This window comes from Danio rerio, chromosome 6 (genome assembly GCF_049306965.1).
Source record: "Danio rerio strain Tuebingen ecotype United States chromosome 6, GRCz12tu, whole genome shotgun sequence".
Lineage (NCBI taxonomy): Eukaryota > Metazoa > Chordata > Actinopteri > Cypriniformes > Danionidae > Danio > Danio rerio.
Window position 1 is genome coordinate 11,847,348 of NC_133181.1, and position 27,751 is coordinate 11,875,098.

The 27,751-nt window shown below is 36.5% G+C and overlaps 2 protein-coding genes across 7 annotated transcripts; both read right to left on the minus strand.

The window, feature by feature from the left end:
• Positions 1 to 266: 266 nt before the first annotated feature.
• nfe2l2b (nfe2 like bZIP transcription factor 2b) lies at positions 267 to 27,751 on the minus strand. Of its 6 annotated transcripts, XM_073952465.1 has the most exons (6): positions 27,664 to 27,751; positions 16,420 to 16,490; positions 7,835 to 8,056; positions 6,154 to 6,315; positions 5,826 to 5,875; positions 267 to 2,442 (listed from the first exon to the last, which is right to left on the minus strand). In XM_073952465.1, exon 6 carries the CDS (start codon positions 2,212 to 2,214, stop codon positions 1,339 to 1,341), a length of 876 nt encoding a protein of 291 aa, XP_073808566.1. In that variant the 5' UTR covers positions 2,215 to 2,442; positions 5,826 to 5,875; positions 6,154 to 6,315; positions 7,835 to 8,056; positions 16,420 to 16,490; positions 27,664 to 27,751; the 3' UTR covers positions 267 to 1,338.
• Positions 21,896 to 23,575, minus strand: cycsb (cytochrome c, somatic b). The gene is made up of 3 exons (NM_001002068.1): positions 23,501 to 23,575; positions 22,529 to 22,703; positions 21,896 to 22,452 (listed from the first exon to the last, which is right to left on the minus strand). The coding sequence occupies exons 2-3, from the start codon at positions 22,695 to 22,697 to the stop codon at positions 22,307 to 22,309; spliced, it is 315 nt and encodes a 104-aa protein (NP_001002068.1). The 5' UTR covers positions 22,698 to 22,703; positions 23,501 to 23,575; the 3' UTR covers positions 21,896 to 22,306.

Here is a 27,751-nt window from a genome sequence, read left to right on the forward strand (position 1 = left end):
TGCTTCTTTTGGGTTCGTCAGAAACCTGTGGGTGACGTCATGGATACTACGTCCATATCTGTTACAGTCTATGATTGCTATACAGCAATATTTAAATCCTCTGTTGGCATCTTGTTCTTGAGTGTTGTGTTTCGAGGCAGCAGGTAAACCGTTCTGTCAGTGCTGAGCTGTAGTTTGTACTCTCTGGGACTGTACGAGTTTTATGAAGTGTACTGGCCACAGAAAAACCACAGAAAGAGCTGAGAGATATGACACAATGCATAAACCTGCATTAAACACATATTTTAAGTGGTTTACATGTATTTGTTGCCTCATTACAAATAAACACAGGAAATATCACAATATTTATTTGTTAAACTGACAAAATATACCTCTAAACAGACGTTGTCTCTTTTGGAAGCACAGAATAAACTTATAATCTCACATTTTACATTCGGGAGAGCTGTGAACATTATGCGGTTGTCCTTGAATGCCTGCTTCACAAGACTGCTCCTTTTTACAATCCCTGTTTTTAAAATAAGAGTCCTCAATTCAATTAGACAGTAGCCTTAATGCATGATTGAAACCAGAAGCTAGAATGACGATGTCAGTCAAGTCAATAAAATCAACTAATCTGATCACAAGTGCTCATAGTATGTCATCAAGAGTTCATAAATAAGGCCCACAACATCTCAATAAACCACAGATAGAGTCGTTGAATTGTTATACAGCAACATTTAAATCCCCTGATGACATCTTGTTCTTGAGAGCTGTGTTACGAGGCAGCAGGTAAACCGTGCCGTCAGTGCTAAGCTGTAGTTTGTACTCTCTGGGACTGTACGAGTTTTATGAAGTGGACTGGCATCCTTTCACTTAGGAAAAACCACAGAAAGAGCTGAGAGATATGACACGATGCATAAACCTGCATTAAACACATATTTTAAGTGGTTTACATGTATTTGTTGCCTCATTACAAATAAACACAGGAAATATCACAATATTTATTTGTTAAACTGACAAAATATACCTCTAAACAGAGGTTGTCTCTTTTGGAAGCACAGAATAAACTTATAATCTCACATTTTACATTCGGGAGAGCTGTGAACATTATGCGGTTGTCCTTGAATGCCTGCTTCACAAGACTGCTCCTTTTTACAATCCCTGTTTTCAAAATAAGAGTCCTCATTTCAATTAGACAGTGGCCTTAATGCATGATTGAAACCAGAAGCTAGAATGACGATGTCGGTCAAGTCAATAAAATCAACTAATCTGATCACAAGTGCTCATAGTATGTCATCAAGAGTTCATAAATAAGGCCCACAACATCTCAATAAAACCACAGATAGAGTCGTTGAATTGTTATACAGCAACATTTAAATCCCCTGTTGACATCTTGTTCTTGTGAGCTGTGTTACGAGGCAGCAGGTAAACCGTGCCGTCAGTGCTAAGCTGTAGTTTGTACTCTCTGGGATTGTACGAGTTCCCATGCTCGTCTTTCAACAGTCTGAACACCTCGTTGTAAAGTTTCCCCACCTTCTCTTTCGTCTCACAAAGTTCTCTAGCGTTCCTCTCTTTCTCTTCCATGCATTGATCTTTCTTCCTCTTCAGGTCCTCGATTTCGTCTTCGAGCCCGAAGAGACTATCCATCTTCCGCTTGCGGCAGCTTTGGGCGGCCATCTTATTTTTACCCCGCCTCCGAATATCTCTGATAAGTGTGTGTTGAGCGTGGTTGAGTTTACATGTGCTAATAGCTTCATTGAACGCTTCCACAGGCAGGTGAATGATGTCATGCACACTTAAAGGCAAACTCAACGCTTGGGCTCGCTGTTCGTCACGACACCCGCGGCGAACTCTAGTCTTTTGCGTTTGTTCTTGTGCATTTGTAACAGTTTCATACATCATTGCGTCTGCGGACAACGATAGCAGATCAGTGTAATCTGATTGGATGCTCTCCAGCTCGTCTTTGTCCGACTGTTCATTACTTAAGGACTCATAGAGGGAAGTCTCTAAATCTACAGAGCCCACAGAAGCCGAGTCATCAAAACCCAGCATAACGTGGCGCTCCTCGAATTGTGAGAGAGTCTGTTGGGCAGGCGCCATGTTTAATTGGTCAGCATTAATGGTGTATGTGTTCAGCTCAGAGCAAAACTCACTGAGGACCGAATCGTTTATCTGGCTTTTCGGTAAAATGAGTTCGCTCTCAGGGCTGTAGACTGCATTTGAGGGGGAATACATAGAGTTACTAGAGTCCGAGAGTGTCTGTATGCATGTTTCCAGGACTTCTACTGGATCAGAGGGCAGGCATGTTAAAGAGTCTGATATGGCTTGTGTGAGTTCACTGACGCAGCAGAAAGCATCTGTTGAGTTTTCTGGATGTGGATCGGGGAGGTTAGGTTGGCAGATTTCAGCGATGTCCTCTAGGGGCAAGCTTGAGCTGTCAGACTCCAAGACATCCAGATAATACTAACAGGAAAAAAGAAAACTTTTTTATTAAGAGATTTTTAAATAAGTTCTTGAGAACAAAAAAAATAGTGTTACATCAGAATTTAATTTAAATTCAAGCATCATTCAGAAAATATAGAATTGTAAAATCGAGAACATGTCTCACAAATAAACGCAAATCACGATGTATTCTGAGGTCAGTGTAATAAATAATAATCATATTTCTTTGTGATATGACATGGTGCATTAAACACATGCAAAATTATCATATTTGAACAAATTGGGAAGAAATTGCTTGTTAAATTAGTGTCTTTTCAACTAAAGTGGACATATTTATGTGATTAGAGTAACCTAGTTTGTTCCTGAATTGTGTTGTGGATGAAATATTGGTTAAAGTATAACTATATTTGACAAAAGGTACAAACAGAGATGTATTTAGATTTAGAATTTTGAAGCTTCAGCTAATATGGAAACACAAGCAGAAACTAATATCAACCTTTGCATAAACTGATTAGTTTTAAAAAGTGTATACTGGCATCTTTTCTCTCTGGAAAAAACACAGAAAGAGCTGTGTGATATGACACGGTGCATAAATGTGCATTAAATGCATGCAAAATAATCATATTAGAACAAATAGAGAATAAATTCCTGTCTTTTTAACTGAAGTGGACATATTTATGTGACCAGAGTAACCCAGTTTTTTCCCGAGTCGTGTTGTGGAAGAAAAATTGGCTGAATTATTAAACTATTATATATTATACTCCATAATAGCACAGGACAGGAATTAATATCACCATCTGCACAAACGTTCGGTTCAGTCTTAAATAAATAAATGCAGTTGTTTTGAACACTTCAATTATCAAAGAATCCAGAATAATTGCAGTTTCCACCAAAATATTAAACACCACTACTGCTTTCAACATTAGTAAATGTTTCTTGGTCATTAAATCATTTTAACATGCTTTCTGGCTGTATTATACCAGACTGAAGACTGGAAAGACGATGCTGAAAAAAGTCTCTAGATGTCTTGAACACCTTGATTAGTTGGATCAGCTGTGTTTGATAAGGGCTTGAGCAAAATTGTGCAGAGCTGCGGCCCTCCAGGTATCAAGTTTGAGACCATTGCTCTAGGTATTTTCATATTTTTATTATATGGTGGCTTTAAGAAATTGCTAATAAAAAATAAGAGAATAAGAAAACTGCATTCTCATGATCAAAAAGGGGCAAGTTACCATTCAAAAGCCTGACACTGTGCATATCTTAGATGGTAAATATAAGTATTTACACTAATATCCAATAGTTTGTTTTTTTTGTTTTCAAGTAGGATGCATTACCTAACAGAAGTCACAAGATTCAGATTTAAAATAAATGCTGTTGTTTTGAGCACTTCAATTATCAAAGAATCCCAAAAAATTGCCATTTTCACCAAAATATTAAACGCCAGTACTGTTTTCAGCATTGATAATACTAATTTTAAAAAAATGCTTCTAGATCATTAAATCATACTAGAATTATTTCTGGTAGAATTACGCGACACTGAGGACTAAAGTGACGATGCTGAAAATTAATTATCAGAGCAAAGAGTTACATTTTAAAATATATTAAAATGTACATCTAAATCTACATACTGTTACCCAGCAATTATCCTCGATTTAGAGGACTATGTGGGCTGTGGGTGTCATTTCAGACAAGGCTAATGTAGAGACAGCTGTGATATGTCGGAATGTCCTTTTCAAAGATAATAGGGACATTACCTGCATGCTATCATATGGTGACTGTAAACATTAACCCATGGTATCTCAGATAAGCGTACACCTCAGATTAATTACTATTGCTTTAAAAGCTTTAATATTGCTGATTAGATAAATTGTATGTATTGCTTTAGACATTTTTACACAGAGTTGAACAAATAATATGCGGAGGAATTTGAAATTAGACAATTTTACCGAGATATGTTAGTTATGTTATTTTGATGTTACAAAAAAGAAGAAATATGTGTCAAATTTGAAGAAAAAAATGTCTGAATGCTGCCTACACTAACCTACGTATTTCATTCGTCATAAGACGACGCCAAACAATCAAGAGGAGCGGCAATAAAGATAAACATGAATATGTATTTGTTTTTAAGAGCCCTTATTATGGGTTTTTGAAAATGTCAGTGTGCAACACATGCAGTGTGTAACAGCTTTAAGTGAAGTGAAATATGCAGCTAAGGCTAAAATCTGAAAGTCCACCATGTTTAAAACTATTAAATCGTCTATTAAAGAGTCGACTCAGAGTGGTTCAAATGAATCGTGAAGGTAATGAGTCTTTAGCTGTATTGGCATGACATTAATACGGAACTAAAGCCCCACTCATTTGTTGCGCATGCAGACGCAGGAAAATTGAAACCCTCCGGGCCTGCCCACAAACACTGAATCATGTCGTGAAGACGCTGTGCTCTGAAGTGTGAGGGAAAGTTAGTGTTATTTTCCCGACCCAAATATAAGGCTGTGAAGAGTCAGTGGTTGAATTTTTTTTTGTAAAAATACCTCAGCATTATTGCCCCAGCCTTGTGCTGTGATCCCGTCATTTTTCTGACGAGTGCTTCAGCAATTTATATGCTTACAACAAGGGAATCACGGAAGGATCAGAAAAGACTATTGATGTTTGGAACTTAGTCAGAGCTTGACAGGAACTTTACAGTACACCGTTCATGGATCAGTTTTTTTCTCCATTTCACAAGTGTAAGTAACTTGAGTGTGATTAAAATGATTGCCTTTTTGTTTTCTATAGCTAGCAAATTATGTATTTATTGTGTTTTGTTACTTGTGACCGCTTGTACTGTTTCTGGTTAACTCTTTATATTCTCATATCGCGTCTAAAACCATGTTGAAAACTTGACGCATGCCGCTTTATTTACGGATTTAAATGCGTTTGTGAGCTCACAATCGTCTGCCATTTGTTGTTGCTATGGCCACTGTCAGCTGTTCCTCTACATGTGCGGTGGTCATTAACGTATTCGTTAATTGTCGAGATGATTCGAAGTACGCGCATAGGCCTGTGTTATTAGTTTCAGTGGTTGCATTCAGCCATTTTTGTGTCTATAAACTTTATGTTAATTTAAGAGTTAAATATTACAGGTCGCGTCAATGATTTGTGTCTAGTTGTTTAGTTTTGTGGCAAGTTTAGTAAGTGGGATAATGTACCTCTAGTTGGTTGTTTATGCATAATAAAGCTCATTCATTCATTCATTAATTTTCCTTCGGCTTAGTCCCTTATTTATCAGGGGTAGCCACAGCGGAGTGAACCAACAACAATTCCAGCATATGTTTTATGCAGCGGAAGCCCTGCAACCCAGTACTGGGAGACACCCATACACTCTTGTATTTACACACACATACACTATGGACAATTTAGCTTACCCAATTCACCTAAACTGCATGTCTTTGGACTGTGGGGGAAACTGGAGCACCTGGAGGAAACCCATGCAAACACAGGAACAACATGAAAACTCCATACAATAATGCCAACTGGCCCAGCCGGGACTCAAACCAGCGACCTTCTTGCTGTGAGGCGACAGTGCTAACCACTAGTGCCCCCCATCTCTTTTTTTATTTGTACATCATTTTACAAAATTTTAAATGTTACACTGTCTGTAAACTTGCTAAGAAAATGTATTCCATAACTCAAATGATAAACTTATTGTTGATAAGCATGTGTGATTTTCGCATTGTGCATGTGTGAAAGTACCTGTAAATCTGGCAGCGACGCCAGCTCACCGAAACCCTGCTTCTGAGAAGGAAGCTTCTGAGGCTTCTGAGAAAACAGCAGGGCAGACAACAAGGGATTCTGGGTAACAGGTGAAGACTGAATCGACATCGTAGAGGGTAACATTTCTGAGAAAGGCACAGCCTGAAGGATGGTAAAAAAAAACACAATCTCTGTAAGCAACAATGAACAAGAGAAAGTGTGTGGGTGTGTGAGCGGGTCTTATTTTGTTATTTTGTGGGGTTTTCTGTATTAACAGTATTCGATCATCATTTACTCACCTTCCACTTCTTCTGAACCTGAGTTTCATTCTTGTAATGAACACAAAAGAGGATATTTGGAAGAATGTTGGAAACCAAACGTTGTTGGTCCCTACTGACCTCTGTAGGATACTTTACTTCAACAATAAGGGTAAGTTTTCAACTTTTTGATTACCAAAATTCAAAACTATCTGCTTTTGTGTTCAGCAGAAAAATAATACAAGTGTCGAACAATGTGGTAGTGAATGTAAATATTCATTTTTGGGTGAACTTTCTAACTCTTTTAACCCTTGTGTGCTGTTGGGGACGTTTCGTCCACTCTGGGGTTCTTTTTGAGGCTTAATTTGGCCACAACTTTCTTGTCGTTTCAGCAAATTTATTGATTTTTGTTGACAAATCTTATTTTGACACACATTTTTGGAAAATACTTTGAAAATTGTCAAAAACTCAACAATACTTTAATTTACTGCCCTTTCGTTGCTTGTAGCTGACTTTGCCCAGGTAAACCACCAATAATAAAAAATGCATGATTATTTGGTGTCAAGACTTTGCAGACCAAAAGTGTGGTTATAATGAAAGTCATTGGTGCAAAAACAGCCACGAACATAACAAATGAGTAGTCAACTTAAACAATAGACAAGAGTTTAAGGGTGCCAGGTTAAGGTTAATAGGGGATCTTGGAAAATGCTAACATTACATTAGCCTCATAGCACTGAAAGTAAACACTGTAAGGGCCTACTCACACTATGCTATCCGTACCATGCCCAGGCCCGTTTCCTGGATCGTTTGAGAAGTGTGAGTGCTCTAAATCGGGCTCAGGCACGGCTCACTTGGCCGGCCCTTGCCCTGTTGGAAGAGGTGTGCCTGAGTATGGTTCACGTGGGCGCGCTACGCTTGTGTGTGCAAAACGCGCCATGGCTGGAAAACAGCCTGAAAATGTCCAAAACCCCTCTAAAACCAGACTGGTTGACCAGCTAAAACCAGCAAACCAGTCTAGGCTGGTTTAAGCTGGAATTTTCTGTAGGGATGCTGGCTAATTGAAATAAAAAAAAAAAAGTAGAGCAAGAATCCAGTGCTAGTTTCAGTGCTTTTGTGTTGCCTTCTTAGAAAAATCTGGGGAACTGACTACAATTGCTAAATTCACCGTTTGATTATATTGATTACACCTCTTATCTCAATATGTTCAGATGCAGTAGTAAAACACTGAGGAGACCTGCTGGTTAAAAGGGATAAAGCTGAATTAAAATCATAATCTAAAAATAAACAGATCTTTATCATTTGTCTGTGTGGACACATATATTTATTGTTGTATTATATATTCATCGTTATGGTGCTCAGTGTGAAGGGCCTTTACTAAGGGATCCGTGTTGTTTTTTTGTACACATGTGAAGTAAAATGGTTACCTGAGAGTTCACAGATGAAGGGCTGGGCAAACACTCTCCAGTTTCCTCGTCTAGTTTCTGTAACCTCTGCATTATCCTTTCAAGCTCTCTCTCTCTTTTCAAGTCTCTTTCTCTTGTTCTCTCTCTCATGGTCTCCTCCTCCCTCTGCCGGAGACATCCATCAAAGATCTCGCGCTCCACCCCCAAATCCACATCCTGCCTCCATAAAATATCAATCACAGCCTAAACACAGAGGGACATAATGTAAAACAGATAATGCCATGTTTGTGTGTGGCCATACACGCATATTATAATAGGAGTATTTTTGCATGAACTTTCTGCGAACTCTTGTGATATCAGTCATGTTTTGTGCATGATTTGCATCCGCATTCATTTGCCTGACTGCCGCCTTATTGCCAAATACACCTGTAATGTGACTACATGAGCACAGGCAGGGGTAGCATAACAAAAAACAGAACCGTTGAGGGTGGTTTAGGATTAGTAGATGCCTTAAAACTATATCTAAAGAATAATAGACAAAAGGAGCACATGTTGCTATTAAAAAATATTGAATAAAATATTTCTAGGATGTTTACCAGGTTGTTTCTAATACTGTTCAAACAAGCTAATTACACTTTAACACACTGCATTGTAGCTTTTTACAACATTGTCAACATACAGTATTAGTTGTTAGTTGCTAACATGAATTAACATGTTCTTAACTTATTGCTAGCATGAATTAGTATGTTCCCAGCATGTTTTAGCATGAATTAGCATGCTACCAGCATGTTTTAACATTAAAATAACACCTTGGTAACATGTTTACCATGTTGTTTTGTTTCTAACACTGTTTGTTCACGCTTGCTGATTACATTTTAACATACTGCATCGTAGCTTTATAGCATATTGTCAACCTACAGTATTAGGTGCTAGCATGTTTAACACACTGCAAACATTAATTAACATGTTGTTAACCTATTGTTGGCATGAATTAGTATGTTACCAGTATGTTCCTAGCATGAATTAGCATGCTACCAGCATGTTTTAACACTGAAATGTATCTAGCATGATAGATACTTCTAACTACCATGCTGCTAACATGTTTCAATGTATTGCTAGTGTAACGGAGGCCAGCTAGTAAGTTCTGTGCAGGTAAACCTCACTCCTCTGATCTATAAAGGTGCTCTAGCGACAGACACTAGAGGCCGTGGTCTTTAGCCTCCTTTTTAGAGCCACTGACTCCCATGCGGAAGGTTGCCGGGTCAATATCAGCTCGGAGCGGATTGGGTGACATTGGTGCCGTGACCTGGATGGTAGTGAGGTTTAGGGGGGTAAGTGTAACAGAGGCCAGCTAGTAAGTGCTGTGCAGGTAAACCTCACTTCTCTGGAGTAAAAGTGCTCTAGTGACAGATGCTAGAGGCCGTGGTCTTTAGCTTCCTTGTTAGAGCAACCGACTTCCATTTGAAGGTTGCCTGTTCGATACCAGCTCAGAGTGGGTTGGGTGGTGTAGGACTGGCGGGGTTACACTAGTATGGAACACTTGTGATTTTTAACTATATTCCAAGATTTTAGCTACCACAAAGCTAGCATGAGTTAGTAGGTTACCAGAATAATGCTAACATGAATTAGTATGCTATTAGCATCTTGTAATACTATGCCATAACACCTTGCTAACATGTTTCAACATGTTGCTAGAATAAAAATTAAACCACACTGAGCTGAACTCAACTGAACTTCACCTGAAACTGGACTGATGCAGTTTCAATTTACTAGAACTTCCATGTTAAGCTGCTTCACATAATCTACATTGTAAAAGCGATATAGAAATAAAGATGAACTGGTTCGAATGTTACCAGGATACACATTGTAAAAGCTCTTTTTAACAAGTTGTTAAGGATAATCTGGGTTTCTTTGCAAGAAAATTACATCTAACCGGGTATATTCTTATTAACAAAAGAATTTATACACTACTTGACAAAAGTCTTGTCCAAGTTTTTAGGAACAATAAATAATAACTTGACTTCTAGTTGATGATTTGGTAGTAGAAGTGGCTTATATGAAAGGCAAAGGCCTCTAGATTACTCTTATTTCACCAAAATAAAATATGAACATGCCTTGAGTTTTAATTAGGACAGTAAGGTCTGACTTTGCTTAGACAAAGGCCTTGTCACTTAACAGAAATAATGTAGAGTATGGAATATTAAGTCATGGTGCAGTGGAAAAAGAATGAATACTGTGTTAGACTCCCATGAGCTTGGTGGACTGCATCCATACATGTCTGCAATGACTCAAATAAATTCTTAATAAAGTCACCTGGAATGGCAAAGAAAGTGTTCTTGCAGGACTCCCAGAGTTCATCAAGATTATTTTAATTCATCTTCAATGCCTCCTTTATCTAACTCCAATAGATGAACCCTCAATAATGTTCATGTCTGGTGACTGGGCTGGCCAATCCTGGAGCACCGTAACCTTCTTTGCTTTCAGGAACTTTGATGTGGAGGCTGAAGCATGAGAAGCTATCCTCCTGAATAATTTGTCCTCTCCTGATGTTTGTAATGTAGTGGGCAGCACAAATGCCTCTTTTCCAAATGTCCAACTAGAAGTCAAGTTATTATCTGTTGCTCATACAACTGGGATTGACAACAAGACTTTTTGTCAGGTAGCGCACACACACACACACACGCACGCACACACACACACACACACACACACACACACACACACACACACACACACACACACACACACACACACACACATACACATATTCACTCTAAATCCCAACTGTGAACTTTATCAAATGAAATGAGTGTAATTAACTCAAAATTGACTGAAAGTTAATTCTACTCATTTGAAAAGAGTTTTGAACTCGGTGTTGTAGATAATGAGTTAATTAAATACCTTCAAGTTCACAGTACTCATATAGATTAGTTTTTTTTACTCAAATGGTTTGTTGCAATCGGTTTCCTCAAACCGTTTGAGTTGCCCTAACTTATTGGGTTTTACAGTACTCAGTTGGTTTGAGTTCTCTTCATTTATTGGGTTTTACTGTGCTCAAATTGCTTCATTTACTCAAATGGATTAAGTTCACCGTACTCATTAGGATTAGTTTTTGAACTTAAATGGTTTGTTGCAATTGATTTCCTCAAATGGTTTGAGTTACCTAAACTTTTTGTGTTTTACAGTACATATATATTTATTAAGTCTTTATCTTTATCCTGTACATTAAGTCTTTAAATACTGTTGCGAATCATCAGGTGCCTTGGAGTGCAAAACATTAAGAGCCATTGATATAAGATGTAAGATGTAATCACTTCTTTTGCTACAATAAATGGTAATCCAAGAGTTTATGAGGCTTGTATAAATTTGGTCAGAGGTTGTGCTGCCACTGAGGAAGCTTATCTATATGATATACAACATGTTGTAGTGCGTGCTTTCTACTCCAAACGTCAATGACATCTGCCGTGCGAACTACAGATGTGGCACTGAAAATAGAAACAGTTCAGATCAGTTCAGATCAGACAAGTTCATTTCAGTTCAGATCAGATTCAGGCAAGAAATAATAGTTGACATAGACCTGTAATTGCTCCAGTGAACCTGAATTCAGAATGAGTGCCCATGAGCAGAGATGTCAGATTTCAAACTGTACTTATCCCTGATATCAGGTCTGCATATTTTTTACAATCATTTTAAACCACTATCAGCGACAGATATTAGCAATGGTGTTTAGAAGGTAGGACATTGTCTTGTGCACATTGTTAGTGTGTGTGAACCTAAAGGCCATTACACCACAGACTTCTGAGTGAGCACATTTTTTGTGAATACATGCTAAAATTGCTTCAAAACAGAGCCCAAAGCGTTTCTAATAGTCGGTCATGAAGGCCTTGAACTTTTTGCCCTCTCACTGGAGTCACGCAAGCAAATAAATGCTTCAGATTGCGCATGAGATTACGAATTTAGTTCACAGAGCAACCTAAAAAAATAATCCATCAGATACTACTACACACACACGCACAAAAAAAATCCAGAACAAGAATAACTGGGAGAAAGAAGGTATAAAGGTGAGCTGAGTGAAAGGTGAGTACACACGCCTACAGCTGGGTGGTGATTTTGATGATGCAACTGTGGTAAAGTGCAGACAGACTGATAGAGCCTTTGCGTGCATAAAGGACAGTTGATTTATGAATTAACTCTTCTCAGTGGGATAAATGGCTACCCAGCCCGAAACAGTAGTGCAGTTGTGGGTGTGACTGGATCAGGTGCACAAAGTCAAATGTTTATTTAACTACCCAGTCACTTCAATACCTGACAGCCAGATTCATGACAGCCTCCGCCAGCATTCGAGACCACAGCCCCAGAGCTATTCTGACTGCCCACCACTCCCCATATACAGGCCGGCATTCAGGAATAACAAAAGGAATTTTTTTAGCTTTACTATTCTCAATGTTTTTAAGGTGATTTACCACAGGTGAAAAGGTGTACTTTACATCAACTGGTAAAAAAGTTATAAAAAATAATAAAAAAGTTTATATATATATATATATATATATATATATATATATATATATATATATATATATATATATATATATATATATATATATATATATATATTTATATATATATGATTTATTGCATTTATTAATATTGGGAAATATTAATAAATTTAAACTATTGTTAATATATACATTGCACACCAGAAAATTCAGCTATTTGTATATTAAGCATGGGCCGGTGTAAGATTCTGACGGTATGATAAACTTAGATAACATATGATTACTGTTCTAAAATATATTATTTTTACATGTCAGGGTAAAAAACAAACACTTTTCCCCCATTTTAAGTCAATATGTTATATTATGAGAAACATTTAATATATTTTGGAGCAGTACACTGTAAAAACTATACGATCAATTAGACCTGACAGCATATGTTTTTAGGTCATTGTAACTTTTTAAGCGAAGTTAATCATATTCTAACTTAATTGTATAAGTCAGTTGGACATATTATAAGTTCAATGGACTAATAAAGTTAATTTGATTCAGATTTATTTTTTACAGTGTAGGAACGGTAATACAGAAAATGTTGGTGGTTTTAATACCTTGACTTTCTCAAACCAAGCTATACCTTGAAAACAGCTATCATCCCATGCCAAATATATATATATATATATATATATATATATATATATATATATATATATATATATATATATATATATATATATAGTGTAGCTGACTTTTCTGGTGTGGAGTGTCACATTATTCTTTAGAATTATATGCTCAGCAATATTTTTGTGCTGATTTGCATTTTTCATTATATATGCACTTAACCAATAAAGCATCCAGTTGAAGGTAAAAATATCTCTGTGAAACCCTGTGCCATTTTAATTATTTTCAAATATTTCCCAAGTGACGTTCAACAAAGTTTAGATTTTAATATCAAAGATATTTTCACAGTATTTCAAATAATATTAATTTCTGCTAAAGAAAGTCTTGTTTCTTTCTTCTGTTTGGTTGGAATAGTTTTAAAAATAAAAAGCAGTTTTAAAATATTAAAATATATTTTAAGGTCAATGTTATTAGCCTCTAGTTTTATTACTTTTATTTGGTACAGAAAAAAGCATTGCTGTCCAATGACTTGCTTAATAAAACTTAATAAAACTTGTCAAGTTAACCTAATTCACCTTCCTAATTAAACCTTAAAGTTGCAATTTAAGCTGAATGCTAATATCTTGCAAAATAACGAGTTACATTTTATGTGCTACCATCATGGCAAAGCAAAATAAATTAGTTTTTAGAAAATAGTTAAAGCTATTATATAGAAAAATCTTCTCTCGGTTAAACAGCACTGAATATTTGAAAAATAAATAACATTAATATGTGTGGTTGCTTCATACAACTACAGTTATTATTAATCATCACTCTTACTAATATTAATGACTTGATTACAAAACAATATTATAACTACATTATTATAAAACATCATTACTTTATTCCCTACATTATTATCATTTCTAAAAATCCAGTAAATATAATGTTTAATCTTATATATGGATTTACTCTAACCCACTGCTTGACAAAGTATATCTGTTTGCTATCAAAGTTTGTAAACTTACCGACTCGTGTTGAAATTGAGCTGAAAGGTCGTCCATGTCTTCCAGCTGATGTTATGATGGAGAAGCAACACACACGACAGCGCGCATATTTCTGAATCAAATCTGACGACACGCGTGTGTAACAGAACCAAATACACATGGGAGCCTCCCACAATATCCACCAGCCAATCAACAAGCAGATGAGGAATTCGGTAACGATCTTCAGCCAATCGTGCTTTAAAATCCGCCTACTATCAAGCATCGACCAATAACAGCCTTCAACTCCAGTCAGACATGCCTTTATCACTTTATTACATGCCTTTACAGCGTTATTTCTTCATCGATAACAATATCGATGAAATTATTTGATCTTAAACGTTTAAACAAACAAAAGCACCCCGTCTTACCTCATTGAAACGTTAAATTCCACAAACATTGCTACCTGTTTTGGTTTTTATCTCAGTGCTTATAAGTAGGCTACATCTAAAGATGTGAATTTACTTGCCAAGTAAAATCTTAGAGGAATTATTATTGATAAACTGCCCATCTCGTGCTCTACTTTACATAAAACATAACATAACATAACATAACATGTGTCTAACATCTTTAAATGAAGCATTCGTTGTAAGTCTTTTAAGAATTTCTTCCCCCTCCGCTTTTAAGACGCCACGAAATGTGACAGGTAGCTGTGATTAGTGACATGCCCACTCCACCTATGCCAAGGATACGAGCTCAGAGAACTGTCTCCGACGAGCGCGTTCATGAGTGCCCTACACGTTCACGTTTGGCAGCTCCACGTCGACATTCCTTTAGAGACGTAGAGAGAGAGAGAGAGAAAGGGGGTCCAGCGGTACATTCAGTCTGTTTCGAGGCACATTCAGAAGAGCCACCGGTCAGCCGAAAGGTAAGCGGACACTAAACATTCAGCAGTGACTTTAGCCTTTAGTTTAGGTTTTTTTTTGTTGCAGAGTTTTAAACTTAGGAAAGTGTGCACAGAAAGTTGGACATGCTTAGTATTTTAAAGTGATGCCAGGCTTAAACTGTCTTAAATGAAAATATGAGAACATTTGTTTACAAATTTGGACACATTTTAGTGTTTAGATTACGTGTTACAAACAATAGCTTAGCATTAGAAACTCACATATGTGTGTATATATAGGTCAGTGTCCATTGTTAAAGCTTTTGAAAACAGAAGTGGTGGATTTAAATACACCACATCTTATGGAACAATGCACATATGTATGATTACAAACATGTCATAAATACTCAAGAAACGTCATGAAACAATACATGATTCTGAACTTTTAACAAAAAGTCTGCTGAAAACTACATTTGTTTTAACATCTTTGTGGTTGTATAAAATAAGCTTTTCATTACAGGTCGCGTAAACTATTTTCATGATTCTGTTAAACACTGTTGCAGGATTTTGTGGTTGTTAATGCATGGAGACACGTCAGCTTATTCCAGAGACTGGACATAAATTCTAACATGTGTTTTGCTTCCCAGGGAACCTCAGAAGCTGATTGGGCCCTGAGTGTGGAGGCAACCCCATCACAGCCAAGGCAACTGCAAGCAAACTGTCGAAACCCAAATGACTGAAGCAAATGTCAGATAGCCTACATATTTTTGTTTTAAATGAGAATTTCGAAAATCTAAAATGCATGCTTAGGCTTCCTTTGAGTCGTATTCCTACACAAGTTAAATCAACATATGGACACACTTATATGGAGAAACACACACACATACACACACAGACCATGGCTCCTCGGGGAAAGTTCTGTGGTCCACTCTGGCTGTGTGAGTGTGTGGTCAGTGCATTACAGAACTTTGCTTTAGAAGCTCCACCCATCAAATCTATATTGATCTCTTGGGAAAAAAAATGTTGGCTTCATGACAGGCTTAAAGTACATGCTATAACATGAATTAAAATCTTCATATATTCTCTAGCATAATGTCTAAAGTGATGACAAAACAGGTAATTCTGCTCACATTTTAAGGTTTTAAAGTTGAACGACATGAAATACCATCAGTCTACAGCACAGGTGTCAAACTCAGTTCCAAAAGGGCCGAAGCCCTGCACAGTTTAGTTCCAACCCTAATTAAACACACCTGATCAAACTAATTGAGTCCTTCAGACTTGTTTGAAACCTACAGGTAAGTGTGTTGGAGCAGGGTTGGAACTAAACTGTGCAGGGCTTCGGCCCTCCAGGAAATGAGTTTGACACCCCTGGTCTACAGCATGGGCCTATTTTTCTATATTTCCCCTACATTTCTACTCAGCCCCCCTAAAACTTTTGCGATTAGCTCATAAACTGTACACTAAATTATCGCCTCAGTCCCTTTTAAATTTAATATGGAAACTGCGGCATCATTCAGCTCCTCCTCGCTTGTTTTTAATTTGATCAGTAAACCACAGCTATGGACAGCAAGAGAACGAGATGTGTGTTTATTGATATTGATATAATATCTGCTTATTTGCAGTACTTTAATTTAGATAACCTTGTATCACCTGTATCTCAATGTCACGGAGGAGCAGTCGGGTTTTCTCGGCGTTCACCTTATCAGCACAGCTGTTTCCTCCTGCAAAAAATGTAACTCTTAATGAAAATTTCACTATTTTCTCATTTCAAATGAACTACCAATATTAAACACTTTACAGTTCGTATGGCATTAACTATACCATACAGTCCTGGACAGAAAGGATTAAACACAGTGACAGAAGCACTTAGAGAATGTACTCGTTTTAACTCACTGAGTCAATGACAGTCACTATTTTTTTTAACCTTTTAAGGAGCTGAGCCCCACTAAAATGAAAATCCTAAAATCGCCCCTGGTCTAAACAGAGATTTCTCTTAGAATTTCTCTGTTGCATTTGGGAGATCACAATAACTAACAACTAACAAAGCAACTCAAACACTACCAGATTACTGTTGTGTTTGCGATAAAGAAAAAAGCTAAACACATGCGGGCATTTCTTCTTTCTTTCTTTGTACTGAACTAGTCTGCAAAAACGAAAACAGGTGACATTAGAAACAAACAGATGGCCATCCAAAAAGTAACTCAAGGTTATACACAGAGTGTCCAACACAATATACATAGATTCCCGATGCGTCCCATCTCACACTACAATTACTATTACAATTACTGGTACAAATACAGCACTGCAACATAAAAAAGAGAGAGATCGACTTTGAATGTGACTTACCAGTTTTATAAGGATTTGATATGTTGTAGTTTAAAATTACAACGAGTTTTTCCTCCTGTAAGGGCTTATTATGTGGTCTCTGTCGCCATCTTGTGGATGGACAATGTCAACTGTCTTTGCTTTACTCAATGACAGGCGAATGGCCGCCGACACGCTGTCTCTCAGAATTTATAAGTATTTTAAAATTGGTAATATTCTTACAAATAAACTGCATAGATGCAATCTAAACAACTACACCCTTGCCTCAAAAGCCTCAGAAGCACATTATGTTGTCCAACAGCAGCAATATTTGTCAAACTGTAGTGAGTTTATTGATCTGCTGTGTGGGCAGATACACAAGTATGAAGAGGCTATATATATTTGAGGTAGACTTTTATTTTGGTCTGCTAATATTCCAATAGTGCTGTTGATTATTTATATATGGACCAATTATGTAGAAAGTATTAATAGCATAAAAAACGATATATAAAGAATAAATGCTGTCTACATGTTTAACTAACAACAGATATTATTGATAATGTCCTAATGTTTACAGTTACGTTTAATGGCTTGCATAGTGAAACCTAAATTAAGTCTGTTTTACCCAGCTTTACCCTGTCAAGCAGATTTCACAAGTGTGGCTGTATACAATGTTGCAATTTTGTATTCTTGGCTTGTGATAATGGTTTATGTTTTGAAGTGCTGTTGGAACTGAAACAGCTCATGGAACGTTATACTTGTGTAAGCGTATTATATGTGAAGATTTAGGTGGTTCGAAAGACCCACCCCCTTCTGATAAAGTCCAAAATTTGGCCTCTATATGAGCTTATTTGTCCTATTTTGATAGTATGTCATCATAAATTGTCAAATTAACCAATAGAAGAGGGCTTTAAGAGGAATAACCAATAAAAGAAAGCTTTTATTATTTAAATGGACAAATTCTGGCTGAGAAAATGAGCTGGCATGTTTGTTATTTGCATGCAGGCTACAGTTTTTAATTTAAGTTTTAACAGATTGCCAATTTTTTTAAATTGTTTTTGTTTGTTTTTTTTATTATAGATGATAATAAATTAATGATAACTAAATACATTTTCACATTTCTTAAATTCTAGTCTCATTAAATTATATATGAAATTGTATTAACTTTTAAATGCACATTTGTAAACAAAGATACATTTTTTTAAACAAAAAATAGTATGATAAGCACTTTGATAGGCGACGCGGTGGCGCAGCAGGTAGTGCTGTCGCCTCACAACAAGAAGGTCGCTGGTTCGAGCCTTGGCTGGGTCAGTTGGCGCTTCTGTGTGGAGTTTGCAGGTTCTCCCTGTGTTCGCGTGGGTTTCCTGTGGGTTCTCCAGTTTCCCCCACAGCCCAAATACATGTGGTACAGGTGAATTGGGTTGGCTAAATTGTCCGTATAGTGTATGAGTTTGAATGAGTGTGTATGGATGTTTGCCAGAGATGGGTTGCAGCTGGAAGGGCATCCGCTGCCTTAAAAACATGTGCTGAATAAGTTGGCAGTTATTTTAGGCTGTGGTGACCCCGGATTAATAAATGGACTAAGCAGAAAATAAAATGAATGAATGAAGCACTTTGACAGAATTGTGGATAGAATTTTTGTTGCAATTTTCCTTTGCTTTAGATAATATTTATATATTTAACGTATAATTTCTAACAGCATCTCGATCAAATAATAATATTAAACATGTTTTATGCTAGTCTGCATGCTTATCTCAAATAATTCAAATAGTCTAATGTCATAACATTACACCAAATTAATTAATTATAAGGTCTGGATTTACTACAGGTTTGGGTAAAATGTTAGTTTTTATTTTATTTATTTATTTTTTTGTTAATTGAATGATAAAGATGAATTACATGTCTGATAACATTTCTTCCACATTTCTAATTAATTTATTTCTAATTATTATTTTTAGATTTTAAATAGGAAAAAAACACTCAAAAAATGTTAAAAGAAACAGAATAAAGTCTCTTATTTTTTCCATAAAGAAAGAATAGCTGACTGCTGACCTCCTCTGGTGTTTTGTGGCAGTGCCATTTTTTGAGCTGGTCACGTTTTATTCATATTTTTTATTAGTTCCTGTAACAAGACACTTTCAGTTGGAGAAGGCTGATGCAAGACACAAACAGAACGACAAATCTTCTTTATATGTCCATTACATGAGTATCTTCACAGTTACCTCACAGTCATATTGAGATTGTAAAAAATAAGGGCAAAAGAAGTAGTGAAAGAATACTCTTAATGTAATCTAACACACAACTACATTCTCAACACACATAGACCATCAAATTAAAGTGATTTTATAAGCTTACATATTAAATGTACGGGTTTTGTATCGTTAGATTATTGTATAGGTGTTTTAATTAGTCAAACACCTTTTATGAAAATAAAATATAAAAATATTAGCTAAATATAATGTCATTGTTATTCAGCAAACAGATATATGTAAAAATGAATGGCAAAGTACTTAGTGGCAAAGTATACAGATCTTATAAGACAAATTATACAGCTTATTATAATTAATATTTTGAGGCAGCACTGTAATAGTCTTTTAATGTCATCAAATAGTTTTAAATATGCACAACAACAGAAATAGCACTATTCTTTCACAATGTTTTAACAACGAGCTAATTAGTTAATCAATTATTTGATAATGAAATAACATTATTTACATTTACAAAATTAATCGCAAAATACACAATTCTTATTACATTACAGGAATTTGCGATACTAACGGGGGCAATAACTGCTGGTTTACATATGTATGTTTGTCCTCCTGAACAGATCCCAGTCGGTTTCATCTGTTTTTTTGGATTTCAGCCTAATCACAAAATTAGATCTTTAATCCTAAAAGAAAATACGCCTGTAACATATGTTGTTTTTTACTGGAACAATATTTTTAATAATGTAAACTGGACTCAAGTATGGTCATTACCTCATTTTTTTTTTATTACAAAAAAGGCTAAAGAAATACTGTTTAAATAACTTTATAGAGTTTATCCTACAAAAATATTTCTGCAAAAGCTTAAAATTAATATTGAGGTAGAATGCTGTTTTTGTAAAAGCTTTAATGAAACTATTTCACATTTATTTGGGACTTGCCAATATACTCGACTTTTTTGTTTTTTTTACAGATTAATGTTAAGCTTGTTGCTCATAACGTTTTTAATAAACGTGGTTTTATGTTATTATGTTAAGGATTGCTCTTTAAAATATGCTGGTTTTATTATAAACTTTATTTTATTATTATGGAAATTTCACATATATAAATCCAAGTTTGCCAAAAGCAAACCTCTCATACTGGTGCTAGAAAAAAAAGATTCAAATGCATATAAAAATGATTTCTAAGTCTAAAAATAGAAAAGGAATTACAACAGTTAATATGCTTCTCTAACATTTTTTTTTACAATTTTAGTTATTAACAAGAGTTATTAAATGCACGTTTACTACAGAAAATATACAAAATAATGCATATATACAAAAATGTTTGTAACATATTTATATGTAATTTGATAATTTAGTACCCTCCGTTTTCTTTTTTCCTACCAAATATTTACTTATATACAGAGTATAATGAGTAAAATATACCCTTGTTCGTTTAAATTCATGATTTGAACTGAAAGGCTCACGTGCTGCAATAAATATGCAAGCTTGGCAACTTCACGTTTAATAACAATTGTTACAAAACATCGTTGCGTAACTGCCGGTGTCCTCTAGGGGGCGGCATTTATATTCAAATGACCCTCCTCGTGACATTGAAGCTGCAGTAGTTTTAAATTTATGTTGCCCTCTCAACATGCATGTTTTTGAAGCCAAGACATAACTGTAACATAAGAAATCATTTTAGTTTACAATTCTCAGTTTCAGTTTTTAGACTTAATTAAAAATATCAAGTATTTACCAGATGAGAATGTGCATTTTATTGTAACACACACACCAGGTTATGCTACTTTAATTTGTACTGTATACAGAACTGATGCTGTAGGTAGAGTTTGACCATCTGTGTAGTCTTCTGCTAGTTTGGACTTTGTCTCTGGCGTGTATTGCACGTATCTGCTTATAATGTTATAAAGTCCAATTAAAGCGAAAGCTGATAAGAACTGCTGGACTATGCAGTTTCTACGCAATCTGATTTGCATTTGATCCTCCTGATTTTACAGATAGGACATCTTCTCAACAGTACTCAAGTTGCATATGCCATTAAATTAAGTTATTACACATTAATGCATGCTTTCTTCTAAACTTTTACAATTATTATAGATTCATAATCCATAAGTTGGATGTAATATAGCTGAAAAAAAGAGGACAGTAAGAAACAAAAACATGTTAATTATTCAAACGCATAACTGAATTGGAGTGCACTTTAGTGTTATTGAATTTTGCAGTAATGTAATTCTTTAATGTTATTGTTTATGGCACTGCAATAGATGTTCAATTTCCTGATAAAATAATTGTACTCATCATTGAGGGACCAATACTTCCTTATCAGGCAGACTAGCTTTCTAAGACAATCATGAAAATCTTGATAAACATGCTGCCTCTATGTGGAAATTGTCAAGACTTGCCCTGAAATTACACAGAGGAGCACGAGAGCATACCTGACAATTTTTATACCCTGAGAGTTTAAAGGTCCCAGTACATGGAGTCATCTGCCGGTTTACTACATTAAAACTGAAGGTCAAAGAGTAATACTTTAAAATAAAAAGTGCACTTTATTGTTAGCTGCACAAGCAAGCATCAGAATATGAGAAACTAACAGAATAGACATACATTTGACTATTTTGACCGTTTTATTTGACAGTTCAAATCCATTTGATACAATGTTACCAATAAGCAAACTGATTTCCCAGTCGCTCATTCCAATCCAAATACTTACTAGGTTCAGCACATCTTAATAATTTAACGTACGACAGCTCCTGTGAAACCAGGGGACAGTTTTCATTCCCTCAGCGGAAACACTAGGGACCTGCAGTAACTTTACTCTTCCTTTAACCATACATGGACGAACAAAAAAGAAGAAAATCTTCACTGTTAAAATGGACCGGCTTTAGAAGCATGCCACATGTTATAATGAATAACCCTGGCCACGTGTTCAGTTACACCATATGAATAATAGTTAGTTAAAGACATTCAAATCCAAACTACAAACATTTAATTTAAATATTGCCGTTTCCTCGATCTCCAGCTGAATTATGATGTGGCCGACTTTAAGTATGCAATAAGATCTGCTCTCTCGCCCTTCTTCTTGATCCCGGCAAAGATCATCTTTGTGCCTGGAATGTATTTCTTTGGGTTCTCCAAATATTCCATCAAGGTATCTTCACCCCAGACAATGCCTGTGCAAAATAATAAGATTTGTTAAGCGAGTCCATCTCATCGTAAGAAAATGCGTATTCGCCAAATCAGCCTTACCTTTGCTCTTGTTAGCATCTGTATAGGAAAATCCCTCAGCCTGACCAGTCTTGCGACCGAAAAGACCCCAGAGATTTGGCCCCACTTTATGCTTGCCTCCATTTTCAACGGTGTGGCACTGGGCGCACTTCTGGACGAACACCTTCTTGCCCTTTTCAACGTCACCCATATTTACCTGGAAGTGAAATGAGAGGTGAACACACTGACACTTGAAAGGACATCATTAGAAGGTCATTCAAGGATGGAGCATCCTTTATCAGCTCAGGACACAAAACAAGCCCCAAAACAGCTTATGAGGTTAGACCTTCTCTCGTTATGAAGTAAATAATCTTAGCATTTTATAGATGGAGAAGCACGTTTCTCTGACAACTAATCCTTGGCGATTAGTACCTGTAAACATCTCGGCATCAAAGTGCTCATCCGAGGATAACCTTAAATCGCCTTCATTAAAGAAAGCCTTAATCACTGATGTGTGGCTCATTAGAGATCGCCCTGTGAGAACTAGCTTAAAATGAACAAGCAGCCGGATTAGAGTTTGTGTGACAAATCTCCTTTTAACTCGTCAGAATTGCCTGAGATAAGCAATGTTTATTTCAAAGAATTCAGCTGAAGTCGTAAACCGGCTTCAGATCCACGTTGCGGACGCTAGCAGTTAGCCACATCAGGCTAACCTCCTATTAAACCCACTCATTCTGTTGAGTTACTAAACAGAATGTGTGGGTTTTTATCAAAAACGCACAGTTCTCATATTTTAATATAATTAAAAGTAACACTACTTCATACCAAATCATATAATTCTTCCCTGGCGTTCAGTTGTTCTTGAGGAGTAATGTTACCGGTAAGCTTACGCAACCTTACGCCACCCTTCCAAGGAACCGCTATAAAAATCCTCCATTATGTATAAATTTCACATACATGACACAAAACGCCGAGCAGATCTCAACACTACGTGACAGATTCAAAAAATGTTACCTTTTAGACTGTGTAGGTAATTGTCGTTCTTGATAAGTACTCCTCTCTTGCCGGTCGGCGGACCGATTCTATATCAGGGCGAAAGAGAAAGGTCACTTCATTTTAGAGGCGCGAGCAGGCTCCGGTGTTTGACGTCACAATCATGCGCTGACTAAAGCGGTCACGTGCCTCTTCTTGACGAATCTGCTCACGGCGCAGCAGCTGTTCTGGAGATCCATCTATGGTGTTGTGACAGGCAGCGCTTTGAAAGAGATAATCGCTCTTAGATAAAAGGAGTTCAGAGTCTAGACGGTTTTTGTACATGCAGTAGCTATATAATTGTAGCATATAGTTCATTTTAGAATAAAGGGCACACAAAAAGACGTTTAACCTTGACGCATGCTTTCGAGATTATTTCCTAGGCTACTTTTTTTCTCTCAGGAAACATTTACCTTTATTTTAATTAATTGAATAAGGTGCAAATAATTAACGAGAAACTGAAACATATCAGTGACTATTATAACATCACAAAAGCATATTTTATAAATTACATTTATTTAACATTGAAAGTGTCATGTAGCGGCACGCAAGAACTGGTGTACCTCTTCTGTACACGCGTATGCTCTAATGTGACACTGACGTCGCGTCACATGAGCTTTTGGCAGCGTGTCAGGGATTTTTTATCACGTAGGCTATCCATTCACACGATTCTGGTTCGCGGGAAAATGTGCACGAGAAGTGCTGCTGTGAAGACTCGTTTTTCAGGTTTGTTGTTCATCTGGTGTTTCCCAGTCAATAACACCTGAAGGTAGCAGGTTGACTCATAAACGAAAGGTTATAAATGCTTTACTCTCATGTGACTGACAGGAATGACAAATGGTCTGGACAGATGTACATAACTGTACAGCTTTTCATGAAGATTAGCCTACCTGTTAGCGGTCTCTCAAGGAGAACTGCTTGATGAAGTGCTCCCTTTTCATTTGGAAACACACATATGAACAGGTTTTCTTAAATTCCAACACTAATATGTTTTAAAACTAGACACCAACATTACAAATGGCGCAGATTTAAATTTATTGAAGGTCTATACTGAATCTCCTTCTGACACGTGCCCAAAAAATCATTTGACCTTCTTGTTGCCATTGCAGTCTGTTGTCATTAATTCCTCATTTTGACCTCAAAGTGATTAATAAATCTTCCATAACTGGACCTTTAGATGAAAATGAAACCTAACCGGTTAGAGCCTTGAGGCTACAGAACACATTCAAAAGGGATTTGCCATTGTTGCATGTTACAAACTTCTATAAGGCAACTCTGACCAACAAGTTAAGACTGCACTGAGCCACCTCTAAATTCTGTCAAGGTGTGTGTGTGTGTGTGTGTGTGTGTGTGTGTGTGTGTGTGTGTGTTTGTGTTTACGACTATACAATTTTTTACTTTTACTGTTTGAATTTAATGAATGTTTTTTAGTTTTAATTCATGATACATTCAATTAGTTTTCCACCTTATTGTACATCTTTATATGCAAGTTCATACTTATTTATGCTGTTTTGAATATGGTTAAAGTGACAGAAATGCTAAAAATGAAAACTTTGTCATCATTTACTCACCCTCAAGTGGTCACAAACTAAAATATACATTTTATAAAAACTTATTATATGGCATGATAAATTATATTATATGATAAATAGTGAGGACAAAGATAATGGTCACATTAATATATTTAATACACTTTATAGAGCATTTAAAATGTTGATTGTAAAGAAAGATTTTAATAAAACAATCAAGGCTTTATGTGTGTGCCTTAATACGTGCATGACAAGGTTGTTAAATATAATGGTTTACTATTTTTAAAGTAAATAATTTAAAGTATACCCAAGTTTGTAAAGTGATTTCTCCAAGTAAAATATTTTAAATATATGCTCTACAAGTGCACGTAAAACTATGTTAACTAAATTATTCAGCAACCACTTATATAAAACAGTGGGCTATCTATTGCCAAAAATCAATCAAGGCATGTAACACATATTAATAAATTAACACACAACATGCATAATTCGTCAACTAAGCTCACAATATGCTTTTCTCAAATCAATTAATCAAACTTTCTGACAGCACAGCTCTGAGCTGAATGCACTGTTGATTGTCTAAAGATTTAAACACATTCAAGTCTTTATGCATGTAAGTTAGTACGTGCATGACAAAGTTGTTAAATATAACGATTTCCCATAATTTAAAGTAAATATTTTAACAAAGTGTACCAACATTTAAGAAAATCTCACGAAAGCGTTTTCTCCAACTAAAATATTTTAAATATATGCTCTACAAGTGCACATTCAACACAAATTAAGCAGCAACCACCGATATAAAACATCATTAGGGTTGGGTCGTTAGACGATGCCATTGCATTGTCCATTGCCGATGGTAGATAGACAACACAATGCTGAGCCGGCATCACGACCCTTCGCCCTGCCCCCATAGCAACAACAACCAGCTCACTTAAAAATACACACTTAGGCCGCGTTGACACTAATACGTCTTAGTTTTAAAATGGCATTTTAGAACGAAAATGATCCATGTCCACACTGGCGTTTCTGAAAAGATCTCCATCCATACTATACCACTGAAAACGCACATCACATGACCATACACACACACACACACACACACACATGCACAGCAACATGCGCACACATTTGAGCTCCAGGCAGTCAGCGGGTGCTTTGAGCACGTCGGATAGCTTATCAAGGATGTACCGCTAGGTCGCGCCTCTCTATAGTTGTTAAACGTGATATTTAATTCATCTTGTCTGTATCTAACGACTCTTCAGTCTTTTAAATCTATCAGGTAATGTGTCACAGCGTCAGTACACTGCCTCGATCTTTCGCTTTCACGCTTGTACTTAGTAATTTTAGCGAAAACTTCAGATAGTGTTGGTTGGTTCCTGTTGGCTTGGCACCTTTTTTACCAATGTCATTTGTCAACGGCTTTATAATGACACAGATCAGTCTGGCTATTTTTGCCTATTTATGCCAGAGTCCCGCGGAAAAAGTGACTGAAAGGTGGTGATTTGTGTGTACCTTTATTTATTTATGATTTGGTTATTGGCAAAATAAGGACAATGAGGGTCAGGTAGTTGAAACGGTAGGCTACAAATTATTAATTTGTTATGAATTAGTTACTCATAAATAATTAATTTATTACCGCCTACGATGACATCGTCCATCGTGATGCTTCACATTAGGCATCGGCGGTCGCCCAACCCTAGTAGCTACGGCCAAAAGCCAATCAAGGCATGCGTTATTTATTCATTAATTTTCCTTCAGCTTAGTCCCTTTATTAATCAGGCGTCGCCACAGCGGAATGAACCGCCAACTTATCCATCATATGTTTTACCCAGCAGATGCCCTTCCAGCTACAACCCAGTACTGGGAAACACCCATGCACTCTCACATTCACACTCATGCACTACAGCCAATTTAATTAATCCAATTCGTTTATAGTGCACGTCTTTGGACTTGTGTGGGACACCGAAGCACCCAGAGGAAACCCACGTGAACATGGGGAGAACATGCAAACTCCACATAGAAACGCCAACTGAGCCCATCTGGTGCTCGAACCAGCGACCTTCTTGCTGTGAGGCGATTGAGCTACCCACTGCGCCACTGTGCACATGATGTAATACATAATAATTAATCAAATAACACACTCAACATGCATTATGCTTCAGCTAAGCTCACAATATGCCTCTCTCAAATCTGTTAATCAAACTTTCTCACTGCACAGCTCTGAACTCAGTGCACTACCCCTGTGTAAAGACAGCAATCTAATGGTGGACTGTTCCCATAGCAACAGAAAAAAAATCAGTGCTTCTGAAGCCATGTTCATTTTCTCATTCAGCACATCTTCTCTCTAAGCTGGCCATCATTGCTGGGTTATCATGCACCTCGACTGCTAGCTGGTTCACAGATACCTCCAGGAAACCCAATGTAATCGCAGTCTATTAATAAACCATTTGAGATCTAAGTTTTGATTACATTCAGAGAAAGAAAGGCTGTGCAAGATACTGTGAGAGTATGTCCTCATCATGACCTTCATATATAAATCCACACAAATTTGTATCTTTTTTTGTTGTTAAAAAGGCTTAAAATGGTAACATTCCTCAGAATAATTTAAATAGTTACAAGTTTAGCTTTCAGGCCCAGAAGCTCCTGCTGTAGGTTTAGAGGTGACTGTGTCCTTCTCACACTATTCCCTGGTGTTCTTCGCAGC